Genomic DNA, 15,159 nt, shown 5'->3' with positions numbered 1-15,159 from the left:
GAGGAGCATTCCTGGGAAGGGGGTGGCTGATAAGGGAGAAAGAGGGGGGGCACCTCCCCCCCGCTTCCCCAGCCACAAGGTGGCATCTCTCCAGTGACCCTGGCATCCAGGACCCACATACGCACCCCACGGGATGATCTATGGGGCAGAGCGATAGAGGCAAGCAATGTCCAGACCCCTTGTAGGGGTGGGATGTGGGGTGGGCTAGGGGTCCTGGATGCCCGGGTCTCTTGTGTAGGAGGTGTCTATGGAGCCCAGATGTCTGGATCCCTTCGGGGGTGGGGGGGGTGGTGCGGGGGGGGGGGAAGGTGGGGGGAGCGGGTGGGTGGGGAACTAAGGAGCACAAGCGCTAGGGTCCCTTGTGTGTGTGGGCAATGTATGGAGAGTGGGGTGCTTTGGTGGGGTTTGTGATGATTCTGTGGGTCTCAGATGCCTGGGTTCTTTGTGCACGGAGGAGATCTGTGGGGCTAGGACTCCGGGACCACTGTGAAGGGGGTGCCTACGGGGCCTGGACGCCTGGGTCCCTGGCCAATGTCCTGTCACCCGCGGGGTGGTGACAGCTCTACCCTGCCAGGTCTATATTAGGACACGGACAGAGAGTGGTGGGGGGAGATTTTTATCTCGTCCCCCAAGTGAGGCGCCGTGGGGCCGGCAGGGGTCTGAGGGACGGAGGGGGTCTGGCAGCAGTCCCCGAACACCGTGTCCACTTTGTCATCAAGGAGGTGACAAGTGTTCCCGCGAGGTGACACATTCCTGCGGGCGGGGAGGTTCCCACAACCCCATTGTGCCCCGTAGATCCCCCTCCCCTGACTCATAGACCATTTCCTCTGCCCCACAGAGCCCTTATAAAGCCCCATAGCTGCTCCATAGAGCCACAGAGAGTCTCCGCAGAGTCTTTTTAGAGCCCCACAGACTCCACAAAAGGCCCCATAGAGACATTACCCCACCCTTCCTCGGCCCGGGTTTGGCGGGGGAGGGGAGCCGCCGGGACGCCGGGGTCCCCTGGGGTCCATCATGCGGCGCCGCCAGGACCGGGAGGGATGGGGCGACAGATGGACGGGGGGGGGGGGAGGGGAGAGGGAGGGGGGGATGGGGGGAGGGACAGGCAGGAGACAGAGGGACGGTGGGATACAGAGAGCATGCAGGGACCAGGGGGACATGGAGGAGGTGGAAGGACTATGGGAGATGGAGGACACAGGGCTGGTGGGCCAAGAGGTGGTGGGGTGATAGATGGAAAGTCCAGAGCAATGGAGGGATGTGGGACAGAATGTCAGTGGGACATGGAGGGGTTGTGGGACAGGCTGTGTGGTGGAACAGAGCAGCCAGTGGCTAGGGGAACCCTGAGGTCAGGACAGAGGGACCTGCAGCAGGAGAAGGTGCCACCTCAGAAGCCAAGACATGCCCAAAGGGTCCGGTCAGCCTTTGCCCCATATGTGGGCCTCCCAGGTGCTGTCCCCCACCTTCTGGGGTCCCTCCCTCCCCAACTCCACATCTGCCCCCAGATATATCTCTCCCCTGACATGGATCTGAGTTGGTGTGGAGCAGGTTGAGGTTACAGAACACCATGGAGCAGATATGCTGTGGGGCAGCTCAAGGCTGAGCTCATGCTTCACATCCCACTGCACTGTGGATCTGGTTGCATCATGCTGTAGGGCACATTGTGCTGCACACTGGTTGGTGATGTTGCGTGGTCTACAGACATCTTGTGGGTGCCGTGTCATGGGGAAACCCCACCCTCCCAACACAAACACAGCCCCACAAGCACTGCTGCTGCTCAATGTTTTTTATTGGATGACCAAGGTTAGGGGGCTGGGAGTGGGGGTGGGCCACTTGGAGGTCCTGGAGATATTGCTGGGGGTCCTGAACTTCACTCTTCATTGAGTCCCTTCTGATGGAGAATGAGAAAATGGGACTGTGAGCATGAGGAAGTTGTGGGGCAGCCATGGGCCAGCTGTAGGGCAGGGGAAAGTCCTACCTTGGCTCCAATGTCACGGCTCTTGGCCCTCAGCTTGTTGACCTGGGACTCAGCGATGTCAGCACGCTCTTCTGCCTCATCCAGCTCATGCTGCGCCTTGCGGAACTTGGCAAGGTTGGAGTTGGCCTGCTCCTCCTGAGGGGGCAGGGACACCAGTGAGGCTCCCACACAGCTGTCTGGCCTTCTGCCACCCTGCCATCTATACTCTCCTATCCTATCTTCTTATTGCTCCATCTGGCCCACCATGGACCACCTGTCCTTCCAGACATCCCAACTACCAGCCACCCAAAAATGTACTCAACAACCATCCATCCATCCATCCATCCATCCATCCATCCATCCATCCATCCATCCATCCATCCTTCCTACCACCATCTCTACATCCCACCACCCACCTACTTTCCTTACTTTCTCTTGACCTATTCTCACCCCCTGACACCCCACCCCTTGACCATCCCAAAGTCCCCTGCTACTCACCACATCCTCTCCCACACCCCAGTCCCACACTGTCCCCTCCTGGGGGTGGGCCCATAGATGTCCCTCTAGTGCTCACCGCCTCCTCTGCCTGTCGCTTGTAAGACTTGACTTTCATTTGGAGCTTGTCCACGAGGTCCTGGAGCCGGACCAAGTTCTTGCGGTCCTCTTCTGTCTGTGGGGTGAGTCACATATAGGTCAGGACATGACCCAACCTGCTCTTTGAATCACCACCAGAGCAATGAGGGACAGGAAACAGTTAATTATGTTCTTGGGGGTGGAGCTTCTCTACATCTGTGGGTGGCCTCAGCTGTGGGGCAGAAAGTAGATTGTCTCCCTGTATGAAGGTATCTTCTTGCCTGTGACTAGGGCAAGGTTCCACCTGAGGTTCCAGTTCATACAAAGATGCCATGGATGCTGGTACACCAAGAGGTGACCTGAGTGGCTCATGACTCAGACAATATTCTGAATCTCACTACAGTATCAGACATACACACAGTGCGTGGTCTAGTTTACCCATGTCTCTCTAGCCAGGAGGTCAGCCATGTAATAGGTAATGTATAGCATGAGATATAAGGCCCTGATGCCACACGGAGAGTGGATGACTCCAGTGCCACCTCAGGCAACCCACCTGGTAGCTGAGTTCCTTGACACGACGCTCAGATTTGCGGAGACCCTTGACGCTCTCAGCATGGCGCTTCTGCTCAGCCTCCAGCTCATTCTCCAACTCACGCACACGAGCCTCCAGCTTCTGCAGCTGCTTCTTGCCTCCTTTCAGGGCCAACTGCTCAGCCTCATCCAATCTCATCTGCAGGTCCTTGATGGTCTGCTCCATGTTCTTCTTCATGCGTTCCAGGTGGGCACTGGTGTCCTGCTCCTTCTTCAGCTCCTCTGCCATCATGGCCGCCTGCCCAAGGAGAGAAGCAAGCAGAGAAGGAGGACCAAAGCATGCTCTTCCTCACCCTCCAGTGGAAGGTGTTCTAGACGTTGGTCCCACCATGGCACTCACATCAGTGATGGCTTTCTTGGCCTTCTCCTCAGCATTCCTGCACTCCTGGATGGCCTCTTCCACCTCTGTCTGCAGCTGGGAGATGTCGGCCTCCATCTTCTTCTTCTGGTTGATGAGGCTGGTGTTCTAGAGTTAGAGGAAAGGATCTCAGGACATGTCTGTTGAACTGCTGACCCATCCCTCTTCAACCCCCCCAGTACTTAATGCCCCTCTCTTCCCTGCCAACTCTGCTGGCTTAAAAGATCTGGAGATCTTGGTAACTCAACCCATTAGAAGCCTACACCCATGGATGGAGGTGACCTCTCTCCTTGAAGGTATGCGAGGTCTCACCTGTGAGTGGAGAAGCTGGACCCTCTCACTGGCCTCAATCAGCTCCTGCTCAGCCAATTTGCGGGCCCTCTCAGTCTGTTCCACCACTGCCCGCAGCTCCTCCAGCTCCGACTGGAGGAGGTTATTTCTTCTCTCCACGATGGCAATATTCTCCTTCAGGTCCTCATTGACCCGTACCATGTCATCCAGCTGCAGTTGGGTGTCCTACAAGATGTCATTGGGGAATAGGGTGAATGAGGATGGTGGGGAAGCGGCTCAAGGTCTACCCTTCCAGGTCCACTCTGGCGTGGTGGGACCTACTGCATCTCAATATGCTTATGGGATAGAGGCCTGATGAGTACCTTGAGGCAACCCTGCAATGTCTTGACTTGCTTCTGAGCCTCAGCAGCCACACGGTTGGCATGGCTGAGCTGAATCTCCATCTCATTGAGGTCACCCTCCATCTTCTTCTTCAGCCTCAGGGCCTCGTTGCGGCTCCGGGTCTCAGCGTCCAGCGAGGTCTGCAGTGAGTCCACCACCCTCAGGTGGTTGCGCTTGGCCTGCTCCATCTCCTCATCCTTCTCAGCCAGCTTGCGCTCATAGTCTGCTTTGACCTGATTGAACTCCAGCTGGGCCCTCAGGATCTTTCCCTCCTCATGCTCCAGAGAGGCCTGATGGAGACAGAGAGAAATTAGAGGGCCACACAGAAGACTACGACAAATTAGGGCCTCATGGGGATGTGATTTGGCTCACCTCAGCCTCTTCCAGAGCAGCTTGGAGCTCCAGTTTCTCAGCATCCAGCTGCTTCCGGACCTTCTCCAGTTCATGGATGGTCTTGTGGCTGCCACCCAACTGCTCTGTCAGGTCCGAGATCTCCTCTGCCCAGATGATAACTCATCAGACTTGGTGGAAGGTAGTGGAATAGAACAAGGTGGACAAGGAAGGACCACAGTCTTACCTTGGAGATTCTTGTTTTCCCTCTTTAAAGTTTCTAAATGATCAAGCGACTCCTCATAAGCGTTTTTCAGCTTGAAGAGCTCGGTGCTGAGGGACCTGGCCTCTTTCTGCGATGCTTCCAGCTCTACCTGTGACTCTTCAAACTTCTGCTTCCACTCAGACAAGATCTATGAGGAAACCATCTGCTCAGCTGCAGCTATGCCCATGAAGATCCCTCTTTCCATCTTACTCCTCCTTTGCCCAGTACTCTCCTGAAAGGGACTTAAAGTTCTGCTAGAACATGGCCCTTGAAAATTATTCAGCTTTCTTCTGGACTTCTGCCTTTTTTGGATTAATGGGACCCACATCTCTCTATGCCCTTCCCGCCTGTCTCCTTCCACCTTTTCTTGGTCCTCCCACCTTGTCAAAGTTTCTCTGCTTCTTGTCCAATGCAGCAGCTGCTGCATTTGACCGCTCCAGGTCTGCCATCAGGTCCTCAATCTCATTCTGCAGCCGGTGCTTGGTCTTCTCCAGGGAAGAACACTTGGCATTGACCGCCTCCACTGCTTCCTCAGCCTCCTGCAACCTCTGGGCCAGCTTCTTCCTGCCACAGGAGAAAACCTGGCTGAGGTGACCCATGGACCAAATGGATCAACTCAAACCCTCTTCCACCTACTCGTTGGCTGAGGCTCTGCTCTGGATCTCCTCTACCATCTCCACATTCTTATACATTCTCCAGATCATTATACTGTGGAAGACTCTCCACTCTCCCCTGCCCCACAGAAGCTCCCTTCATGGGGAGATAACTCACTTGGCCTCCTCCAGCTCCTCAGTGCGCTGGATGGCATCTGTCTCATATTTGGTCCTCCACTGCGCCACCTCAGAATTGGCCTTGGAGAGCGAGCGCTGGAGCTCAGCTTTGGCCTCTGTCTCCTCCTCATACTGCTCCCTCAGAAGGTCACAGTCATGCCGGGCTGACTGGAGGGCATGGGCCAGTGCATTCTTGGCCTGGGAGGGTAGAGAGTTACGAGGTGTGGAGAAGTTTGGTCCATATCAACTTGAGCTATATTGGCATTCTCCAACTCCAACAACATAGTTACCAACCAACCAACCCAATCCAACTCAACCCAACTCAACCTAACCGAACCTCCTTGTAACCCACCAAATCTACTGAACTTCTGAGGACTCTAAATTCATTTTCGACTCTGAGGGCAGGCTCATGATCTCAATCCCAAACCAACCATATCCTTGACATTGGACGTGTCTTTAAACCCCACTGACCCCCGAACAAAGCCCTACCTTGACTTCTTCCTCTAGCTGCCTCTTGAGGTCCTCTAGCTGTTGTGTGTAGGTGAGTTTCCCTCGGGTCATCTGGTTGATGAAGGCTTCCTTCTCCTCCAGCTGCCTGGAGAGCTCACCTGTTGGGTGGAATGGTGGATAATGAGTTGCAGGACACACCCCAAAGCCACCCCACTGGGCAAAATTTAGGCAATTGGGTTCGGGAAGAGCAAGCTCCTCACCATTTTCTGTTTGGAGCTTGGCTCGTTGAGTTGTGAGGTCATTGACCATGCGTTGAGCTTCTTCAGACTTGGTCCGGTGCTCATTCATCTGATCTTCCATGGTGCGGCACATCTTTTCAAGGTTGGCCTACAAACAGGAAGGACAGGAAGATGAAAGGGAACCCTGAGAGGGCAGTGGAAGTGTTGTCCCTTCATGGCTGAAGACCTATTTCTTACCTTGGCCTTTATCAGTTGCTCCATGTTGGAGCCAACATCGTCCAGCTCCAGCTTGAGCTCACTCTTCTCCTTCTCCAGCTTCTGCTTGACGCGCTGTAAGTTGTCGATCTGTTCACTGAGCTCGGCCACGCTGTCAGCGTGCTTCTTGCGCAGCGCAGCAGCCGTGGCCTCGTGCTGCAGCGTGGCCTCCTCTAGATCCCGCCGCATCTTCTGAAACTCTGCCTCCCGCTTCTTGTTGAGCTCAATCTGCACTGATGTGGCACCACCTGCCTCCTCCAGCCGCTCACTGATCTCCTCCAGCTCCCGTGACAGGTCTGAGCGCAGCTTCTCCACTTTGGCTCTGCCTGTGCGCTCTGCTTCCAACTCCTCCTCTAGCTCCTCAATCCGAGCCTGTGTTCCAGGGATGAACATGTTTTTCTGCATATTTGGTTTCACCTAACTCCTCCACTCAACTCAACCAATCAAGCTGGAGATTTTTTCAAGTCAATTCAAATCAACCCAACTAACGATAGACTCTTCAGTTCAACCCAGACAGCTGTACACCCTTCACCTCAACCAGTCTCAATCCCATCCAGTTTTCTTCAAACTAGTAAAGATCTGAGCTCTCCAGATCAACCTGGCCTTATTTGAAGACACTCCACCTTCTCAAATTACCTTGAGAGTCTTCAATTCAGCTGGTCTTGAGGACATTCAACTCAACCAGTCCTAGAGTTAACTGAACTAACAGACAACTCAGCACAAACTTCTCTAAGGGCATTGGAATGAACATGATTCAACATAGATAGTCTGCTTAGCTCAGATGATTCTACCCAAGATCTTCCCCCTACTCTCAATACTCCAAACCTATTGATTCAGCTCAGCTCTCACAAAATCCAACCTGTCCAGGAGCCCATTAATCATTTCAAGGCAATAAATTACAGAGAGCTTCTGGGACAGGGGACATGCCAAGGGTGGTACATTGGTTTAGGTCCTTCTCAAAAAGATATGAAGAAGATTATCAGGAGGACCAGTTCCTCCTTCTGCTTGACTCCCAAGCTGAAGCCCACCTCACCTGAAGCTCTTTGAGTTTCTTCTGGAGCTGGGCTGCAACTGCTTGCTCATCCTCTATTCTGGCATTGAGGGCATTAAGCTCAAAGTCTTTCCTAGGTGTGGGGAGAAACACCAGTAAGTCATTCTCCCAAGTGCTCAGCTGAGGTGTTACAGGAAAAGAATGAGCAAGTGTGCAGATCCTACTTTTTCAGCCTCTCATCCAATTGTTGCTTGTCATTCTCCAGGTCCATGATATTCTCCTGAGCCAGCTTCAGATCACCTTCCAGCTTCCTTTTGGCCCGTTCCAGGTCCATCCGGACCTTCTTCTCCTGCTCCAATGAACTCTCCAGCTGCAATTGAGGAAGAGACATACCCATCAACCACACACACACACACACTCCAGGAGGACTTCCACTGGAGCACATCCTCCAAGGGACCAGCCATGTGCCCATCATGGGAGTGGCCTATACTCACATCATCCACTTGCTGTTCCAGCTTGACTTTGGCCTTTGTCAAGGTGTTGACCTTGTCTTCCTCTGCCTGCAGGTCATCCAGTGCTTGCTGGTGAGATTCTTGCAGGGCCTTCTTCTCCTTTGTTAGCTTGACAATGATCTCATCCAGCCCGGCCATCTCCTCAGTGAGGTTCTTGACCTGCAGGAAGAGAAATATCAAGTCTCAAGCTTGGTACCAAAGGTAGGACAAGAGACAGGAGGTTGTTCTTGCTCTTTGTGAAGCTGGGTATAAGTCAGGAGATGTAGGAAAACACAACCAGCCTTGGTTCTTGGTGATGCAATCCAACCAGACTTGGACCATCACAACCCAACCCAAGCAGCTTCAGGTCTTCATGATCCAACTCATCCAGACTTGAATTTGGCAGCCCAAAAAGTCTTGATTCTTGGCAACACAACCCAACCAGCTTTGGGTCTTCACCAAACTCTATGCACTTTGGCTTGAGTCAACTCAATTCCCCACAATTTGAGGTCAACCACTTCTCCCCACCCTCACCTTGTTCTCAGTGGCATGTTTCTCCTTTTCCACCTTGGCCAAAGACAACTCCAGGTCATCAATGTCCTTCTTCAGCTCTGAGCATTCATCCTCCAGCTTCCTCTTCTTTGCTGTCAACTCAGCATTCATCTCCTCCTCATCCTCCATCCGCTCAGTCATCTCCTTCACCTTGGCCTCCAGCTGGATCTTGTTCTTGATCAGCTGGTCACAGCGTTCCTCAGCATCAGCCAGGTTGTCTTGCTCCTGGAAGGGGTAAGCTCAGTTTGAGATTAATGAAAAAGAAGCATAGGGCCAGGACATCTAGGTCACTCACAGCCTGAACTTGGAGCTGAAGGTCATTTTTCTCCTGCAACATGGAGACCATTTTCTCCTCCAGCTCCTTCCGCCGGGCTTCTGACTTCTCTAAGGCCTCTTTCAGCCGCCCAAACTCTTCCTTCATGTTCTGTAGGAGGCACGAAGATGCCATTTAAGCTCATTTCTTCCTTTTTGTTCCCCCATACCACATCTTCTTTCCATCTACCTATCCACTTTCCCTACCCATGGCCCTGTTCTACCTGCATCTCTTTCTCTGTCTCGGCACTCTTCAACAAGGGCTTGATCTTGAAGTAGAGCTTCATCCAAGGCCAGTTCTTCACCCCCATGAAGGCCCTGATGTTCCACTGGATCACCAACAATGAGTCCCTGGAGAAGCCGCAAAAGGATGTGGGTCACCAGGGGCTTCCACTCAACATGGATGCAACCCCGTCTCCATCTCACCACCTACCTGCGCTCTAGGATCTTCTTGAACTCCTGACGGGACAGGAAACCACGGACTTGGGCCTGCAAGCGGGTCATGATCCGGGCCAGGCGCTCATCCCTCATCTCCTCCAGCAGCCCCAGCAGCCCAGCTTTGAAGAAGACCTTTGAGGAGAGATGAAGATAAGTGCTGCTGGGATTTGGAGGCGTGGTGGAGGGATTGGTGGTAGTGTGGATGGAGGGAGCTCAGATGGGCAGGTGGATAAGTAGATGTTGAGGCCATAGAGTCTATCTGGTACGACCATGAAAACCTTGTGGATAGTGGGACCACCAGAACTGACACCAAGTGACCTCACCTTGGTGTGTCCAAATTTGTACTGGTTGTGGTCAATATCAAGGGATCCCAAGAGCTTCTCAGCACCCTTGCGACTGTCAATGAACTGCCCCTCAGGGATGGCAGCAGGGTTCAGGATGCGGTACCTGGTGAGCAGAGAGGACAGGAAACCTCTGAAATGAGCCCCAGTGGGATTGTCCACCTCATTCCCACATTTTCTCCTCTGTGCCTACCGTTGGCGGAAGTCCCCATAGAGGATGCGGTTGGGGAAGCCTTTGCGGCAGATGCGGATGCCTTCTAGCACTCCATTGCAGCGGAGCTGATGCATTACCAGGGGGTTGTTCATCACACCTGGTGGGTCATCAAGACTGTCGAGTCAGGGCCTGACCCACAGCACTGCTCCCCACCACCAGCTTTGGCCAGTGCCCAGCACTGTCCTCTGGATCAATCCTCAGGGATAAGCTCACCGGGAGACTTAGTCTCATTGGGGATGATGCAGCGGACAAAATGAGGGTGGGTAGACCTCAGGTTGGTCATCAACTTGTTGAGATTCTCCTGAAAGATGGAGGAGCAGATGACAAAGGGAATTAAGACACTCCCACCCCTGCCATCCTGTCCCACCAAGGGTCATCCCTTTCCTTAGGACATGTTTTCCATGCTGACACACCCTGGGGTCCACCAATAACCCTTGGACTCTCACCCGATGCAGGGCAGAGACAGTTTGGAAGGAGGAACCTTTCTTCTTAGCTCCTTTCCCCTTCTCCACAGCTGTTGAAGAAGAAGAAAGGATGAGATAGGACAGGGACAGGTTGGGATGAACCCCAGATGCTGAGGAAGGGGGTTCCTCTTACGTGCATCGGCCCCAGCATAGTTGGCAAAGAGGTTGGCCAAGAGTTTCAGGGCTGATTTCTGGTAGAGCCCCACCACTGTCTCATTGAGGGGGTCCTTGTTCTTCTGCAGCCACCCAATGATGTTGTAGTCCACTGTGCCAGCATAGTGGACAAGGGCAAAGTGGGCCTCTTGCTTCCCTTTGATGTTTCGTGGCTTCCCAAAGTTGGCCGACTTGCCCAGATGATTATCAAAGAGCTTGGCCTTGAAGGTCATGTCCGTGGCCTTGGGAAACATGCACTCCTCCTCCAGGATGGACATGATCCCCATGGGCTAGGAAGAAAAGACCTTGTTGGCTACAGTGAACACCAAGTACAACCCAGCTGACCAACTTTGCCGTTCCTGCCAAGCTGTAACTGAAAGCCTCAGCCTCATAAGGCCCTGGGGGAGGTGGTACCTTCTCAATGAGGTCAATGCAGGCCTGGAGGTCCATGCCAAAGTCAATGAACTCCCACTCAATGCCCTCCTTCTTGTATTCCTCCTGCTCCAGCACGAACATGTGATGGTTGAAAAATTGCTGCAGCTTCTCATTGGTGAAGTTGATGCAGAGCTGCTCAAAGCTGTTGAACTGGGGAAGGAGAGAGGAGATGGCCAGTGGGGTCAACAGAAAAACTAATATGTTCAGTGGCATCAACCTGAGCCCTAACTGGGTCAACACAAATTAAAATAAGGTCATCTGACCATACAGTAAGATTAACTCTACACCAAATTGGGTCAACAAAACACAGTCAGCCAGGGCTTACATCAAATATTTCAAAACCAGCAATGTCCAGCACACCAATGAAGTACTGCCGTGGCTGCTTGGTCTCCAGTGAATTGTTGATCCTGGTCACCATCCAGTTGAACATCTTCTCATACACGGCTTTGGCCAAGGCTCCGACAGCATAAATCACCTAGAAGAGAGACACCCCATGCTGTGAGAGAAGCCTCTTCATGTCCTCCTTGCCAGAGATGGCACAATGTCACCTCAAAAGGAGGACATTTTGGGGATGTCCTACTCACCTGCTGGACATTCTGCCCCTTGGTGACATACTCATTGCCCACCTTGACCCGAGGGTGGCACAACCCCTTGAGAAGATCAGCTGAGTTCAGCCCCATTAGGTAAGCTGACTTGTCTGCCTCTGAGGATGAAGAAGAGAAAGTATGAGCCTGGAAGGATCATGGAGTTCACCCCAGTTTCCACCTCAACCTTGGTTGGACCCAACCTTCTGTGCCATCTGGTTCTGCCTGCTCTTCCCGTTGTTTCTGCTTGAACTTCATGTTGCCGAAGTGCATGATGGCGCCCGTCAGTTTATAGATGGAGTTCTTCTCCTCTGGGGTGAAGCCCAGGACATCGAAGGCACTCTGTGGGCCAAAAATGCGTTCAAGATCTTCTCCAGCCAACAGAGACACATACACACTGCCTGATAGCTTCCTATCTCACATCCGTGGCCAGGAGCTCCTCTCCATCATCAATGGATGGAACTGTGGTCTCTCCTTGGGAGATGAAGGCATAGTCATAGGGGTTGTTGGTAACCAGCATCATGTCTGAAATGAGAAAAAGTGGTTGGAAAAGGCAGGTGCCAAAAGGGATGTGGGATCAGGTATTTGAAGGTAGGTTAGGATCATGGCTCACCCAGCAGCTCTGGCTTCTTATTGGAGAGGATCTGATAGTAAATGTGATAGTTTCTTTCAGCCTTCAGCTGGAAGATGACACGGGACTTCTCCAGGAGGTCTGGGGTGGGGATGAAGAAAAGATGGGTGGACGTTGGGATGAGGAGATGGAGGGTCAGATGGATGAATGGAAGGAGGCTTGAGGATGTGGAAGGGTAGATGGATGTTAGCATGAGGCGAAGGATGGACAGGTAGATGTAGAGATAGAGGGAGGGATGTTGGACAAGATGTCCTCTCAAGGAGCCCTCAACCTACTCACAGGTCTCAATGTCAGCTGATGCCAACTTCCCGGTAGCACCAAAATGGATCCGGATGAACTTCCCCTGGAAGAATAGTTGGAAGGAGGTGGAGATCGACATCTTCTCCCAGAACACCCCAACCCACAGATACTTCCCCACAGACTCCATCCCACAGCCCCTTCCTCACAGAAGCCACCCTCAACACTCACAAATCGGGACGAGTTGTCATTCCGGACAGTTTTGGCATTGCCAAAGGCTTCCAAGGCAGGGTTGGCCTGGATGATCTGGTCCTCCAGGGTGCCCTGGGTGGAATGGGACAGTGTCAGAGGGGGTTCTCACAGTAGGGGGCAGGGGATGTAAGGTGTGAGATTGAAATAGGTATATGAGAGAACACAGCAGTCCATGAAGGTTTGCATGGGTGGTCAGGTTGATGGACAGGGATGTAGGTTGATTCTATGGCTGGATGGAGGGATGGTTAGTTGGTTGGATGGGAATGGAACAGATGAATGCGAGGTTGGATTGATGGTTGCTTGGTTGGTTGGTTGGATGATTGGTTGGATTTTTGGGGGTTTGGTTGAGTAATTGTTTGGGTGGTTGATTGTGTCATTGGTTGGACAGACAGACAGCAAAATGTTGGCCATACCCCAGGGAATCATCCCCCTACCCACTACCCTTACCTTGCCCGGGGCTCCCGCCTCCTTCTTGCCACGGTCGCCAATGGCAGCAATGACAGCAAAGTACTGGATGACCCTCTTGGTGTTCACTGTCTTCCCTGCCCCGGATTCTCCGCTGAAGGTAGCCAAGGAGAGCAATGATTGCATAGTGGTGCTATGGTGCTGGGGGTGGGGACTCACTGGGGAGGGATGGATAATGGACCTCCACAGACAAGTCCATATAGTTATAAAGGGTTGACAATGGGCATGACTTGAAGGGGGAAGGGGAGGGGCTATGTGCCAGGTGAAGAGGACTTAACTCTGAGCAGCACTAAGACTGTGTTTACAGATGAGATCACTCACGTGATGAGGATGGATTGGTTCTCCCGATCTAGTGGTATGAGGAGAAGAAACATGAGGTTCTGAAGCCCACCTTGGCTCTGCCCCACGTCTCCTGCTCCCCAGAAAGGATCTGGGAGTATGGTTATGGGGTCCCTGCAGAAGGTCCTTACCTGTCAGCATGTTCTGGTAGGCATTGTCAGAGATGGAGAAGATGTGGGGTGGAGCTTCACTCCGCTTCTTTCCCCTGTAGGCAGCCACCACCTCGGCATTGTAGACAGGCAACCACTTGTAGGGGTTGACAGTCACACAAAAGAGCCCCGAGTAGGTCTGGAAAAAGGAGCAGCTGGGTCAGAGTCAGGAGTTGCCACCCCACCAGCTGGCCCAAGGGGTCTGCAGAAGTGACCTCTTGTTTCTATGTGATATCTTGGGGTTAGGTGACCCCTGTGGTCTGGAGATGGGACATCTTGGGTGTGGGGGACCAAAGAGGTCTGGAGAGAGGATGTTCCAGTTCTGGGTGGCCCATGTGATCTGGAGAAGGGATATCCTATTTTTTAGTGGCCCAAAGGGTCTGGGATATCTTGGATCTAGGTGCCTCAAGAGGTGTGAAGAGGGGTCATCCCATTTATGGGTGGACCATGAGATCTGGAGAAGGGACATCTTGCATCTGTGTGGCCCAAGGGGTCTACAGAAGGGGTGTCTGAATTCTGTATGAGGTCTGAAGAACCTCACGGGCTCCCAACTCACATAGATCATCCAAGATGCGTAGCGGTCCTTGAGGTTGTAGAGGACGGCGGGCTCATGGAGGAAAGTCAGCATAGCCATATCCTCAATCTTGTCAAACTTGGGGGGATTCTGCTGCATGATCTGGTCCTCCTTGACCGTCACTGTCTGCTCAAGGTAAGGAGGACCCCATGGAGCAGGAACATAGGGCAAGGAGTTGCCCCAGTTGTTCCCTCCCAAAGGGCTGGGGCCTGGCCATCTCAGTGTTCCCTCGAGAGCCAGAGGAGACCTAGGTGTCCCTCAAGTGATAGAGAAGATGTTTTGGGGTCTGGGTGTCTCTGGGATAATAGAGGAGGTTTAAGGGAGTCTAGCTGTCCAATGGGTTCTGGGAAAGGTAGATCAGGGTCTAGATATTTCCTGGGTTCTAGAGAAGATGCTGTGGAATCTGAGTATCCAGGGGGTGCTGGACAAGGCATGTTGGGGTCTAGATGTTTCTTGGGTTCTAGAGAAGGTGGATTGGGTTATTTGTGTCCCAGGTGGAATGGAGTTGCTATTTTGAGGTTTTGTTGTCCCAGGTGTGAATGGGGTCACCTTGCCATGTTCAGTCTCAGCAGTGATCTTGGAGCCCTCCCGGCTGACAATGGTAGCCTTGACATATTCCTCCTTTTCATCAGGGACGAAGATGTCCTTCTTCAGGTCGAAGGGGCGGGTCTGGGCAGCCAACCGTTCCTTCTCCGACTTGCGGAGATAGGGGGCGGCCTCCCCAAATTCGGCCATCTCCACATCAGGCATGGTGGCACTGGAAAGGGCTGAAGGGGTAGGAGGGATCAGACCCTCCTAGTGCTGCCAGTTCCTCCCAGTGGACCCCATTGCAGCTCTTTCCTTGGTGATCCCATCATTCCCTGTTCTTCTCCACATCTAGCACTGCCTCCTGGTCAACCCAACTCATTCATTCCTCCCCAGTGCTCCCATTTCCTCTTCAATGATCCCACTCCTCCCAGCTGGGCCATCCCAAGTCCATCCTCAGTGTTTTCTTCATCTAGAGTTCCCTCCCAGTGTTTCCAGTTCCTGTCCACTGCTCCCAGTCAGCCCCATCCAAAATCTATCCTTGATGATCTCATC

The 15,159-nt window shown here is 53.0% G+C and overlaps 1 protein-coding gene across 2 annotated transcripts; it reads right to left on the bottom strand.

Annotated features, from left to right (window-relative positions):
- Positions 1–1,867: 1,867 nt before the first annotated feature.
- On the bottom strand, positions 1,868–14,829 carry LOC134053352 (myosin-7). Of its 2 annotated transcripts, none has more exons than XM_062508380.1 (39): positions 14,629–14,829; positions 14,062–14,205; positions 13,488–13,644; positions 13,339–13,366; positions 13,000–13,111; positions 12,532–12,624; positions 12,343–12,406; positions 12,046–12,144; positions 11,854–11,957; positions 11,636–11,774; positions 11,433–11,551; positions 11,174–11,323; positions 10,828–10,998; positions 10,394–10,703; positions 10,243–10,310; positions 10,010–10,097; positions 9,776–9,893; positions 9,565–9,688; positions 9,237–9,373; positions 9,028–9,154; positions 8,787–8,915; positions 8,474–8,716; positions 7,943–8,119; positions 7,673–7,818; positions 7,491–7,581; positions 6,440–6,829; positions 6,224–6,350; positions 6,003–6,121; positions 5,515–5,711; positions 5,124–5,307; positions 4,726–4,891; positions 4,521–4,645; positions 4,130–4,438; positions 3,789–3,992; positions 3,459–3,584; positions 3,081–3,356; positions 2,529–2,624; positions 1,976–2,110; positions 1,868–1,888 (listed from the first exon to the last, which is right to left on the bottom strand). In XM_062508380.1, exons 1-39 carry the CDS (start codon positions 14,827–14,829, stop codon positions 1,868–1,870), a joined length of 5,814 nt encoding a protein of 1,937 aa, XP_062364364.1. The 2 variants fall into 2 exon arrangements, with proteins under 2 accessions (XP_062364364.1, XP_062364438.1); XM_062508454.1 differs by having other exon boundaries at positions 1,868–1,885.
- Between the last annotated feature and the right edge of the window lie 330 nt (positions 14,830–15,159).

The sequence above is a fragment of the Cinclus cinclus genome, chromosome 1 (assembly GCF_963662255.1).
Source record: "Cinclus cinclus chromosome 1, bCinCin1.1, whole genome shotgun sequence".
Classification (NCBI taxonomy): domain Eukaryota; kingdom Metazoa; phylum Chordata; class Aves; order Passeriformes; family Cinclidae; genus Cinclus; species Cinclus cinclus.
The sequence above is the reverse complement of the archived record's forward strand: the minus strand, read 5'-3'. Positions and strand labels throughout refer to the sequence as shown.

Bases quoted from the DNA above. Each gene is read 5' to 3' on its own strand.
- LOC134053352 (XM_062508380.1), bottom strand. From the start codon at position 14,829: ATGCCTGATGTGGAGATGGCCGAATTTGGGGAGGCCGCCCCCTATCTC. The intron at 8,916-9,027 runs GTAGAACAGGGC...TGCCTCCTACAG, and splicing joins AGACAGAGAAAGAGATGCAG to AACATGAAGGAAGAGTTTGG. The intron at 2,111-2,528 runs GTGAGCACTAGA...CTGCCCCCTCAG, and splicing joins AGCGACAGGCAGAGGAGGCG to GAGGAGCAGGCCAACTCCAA.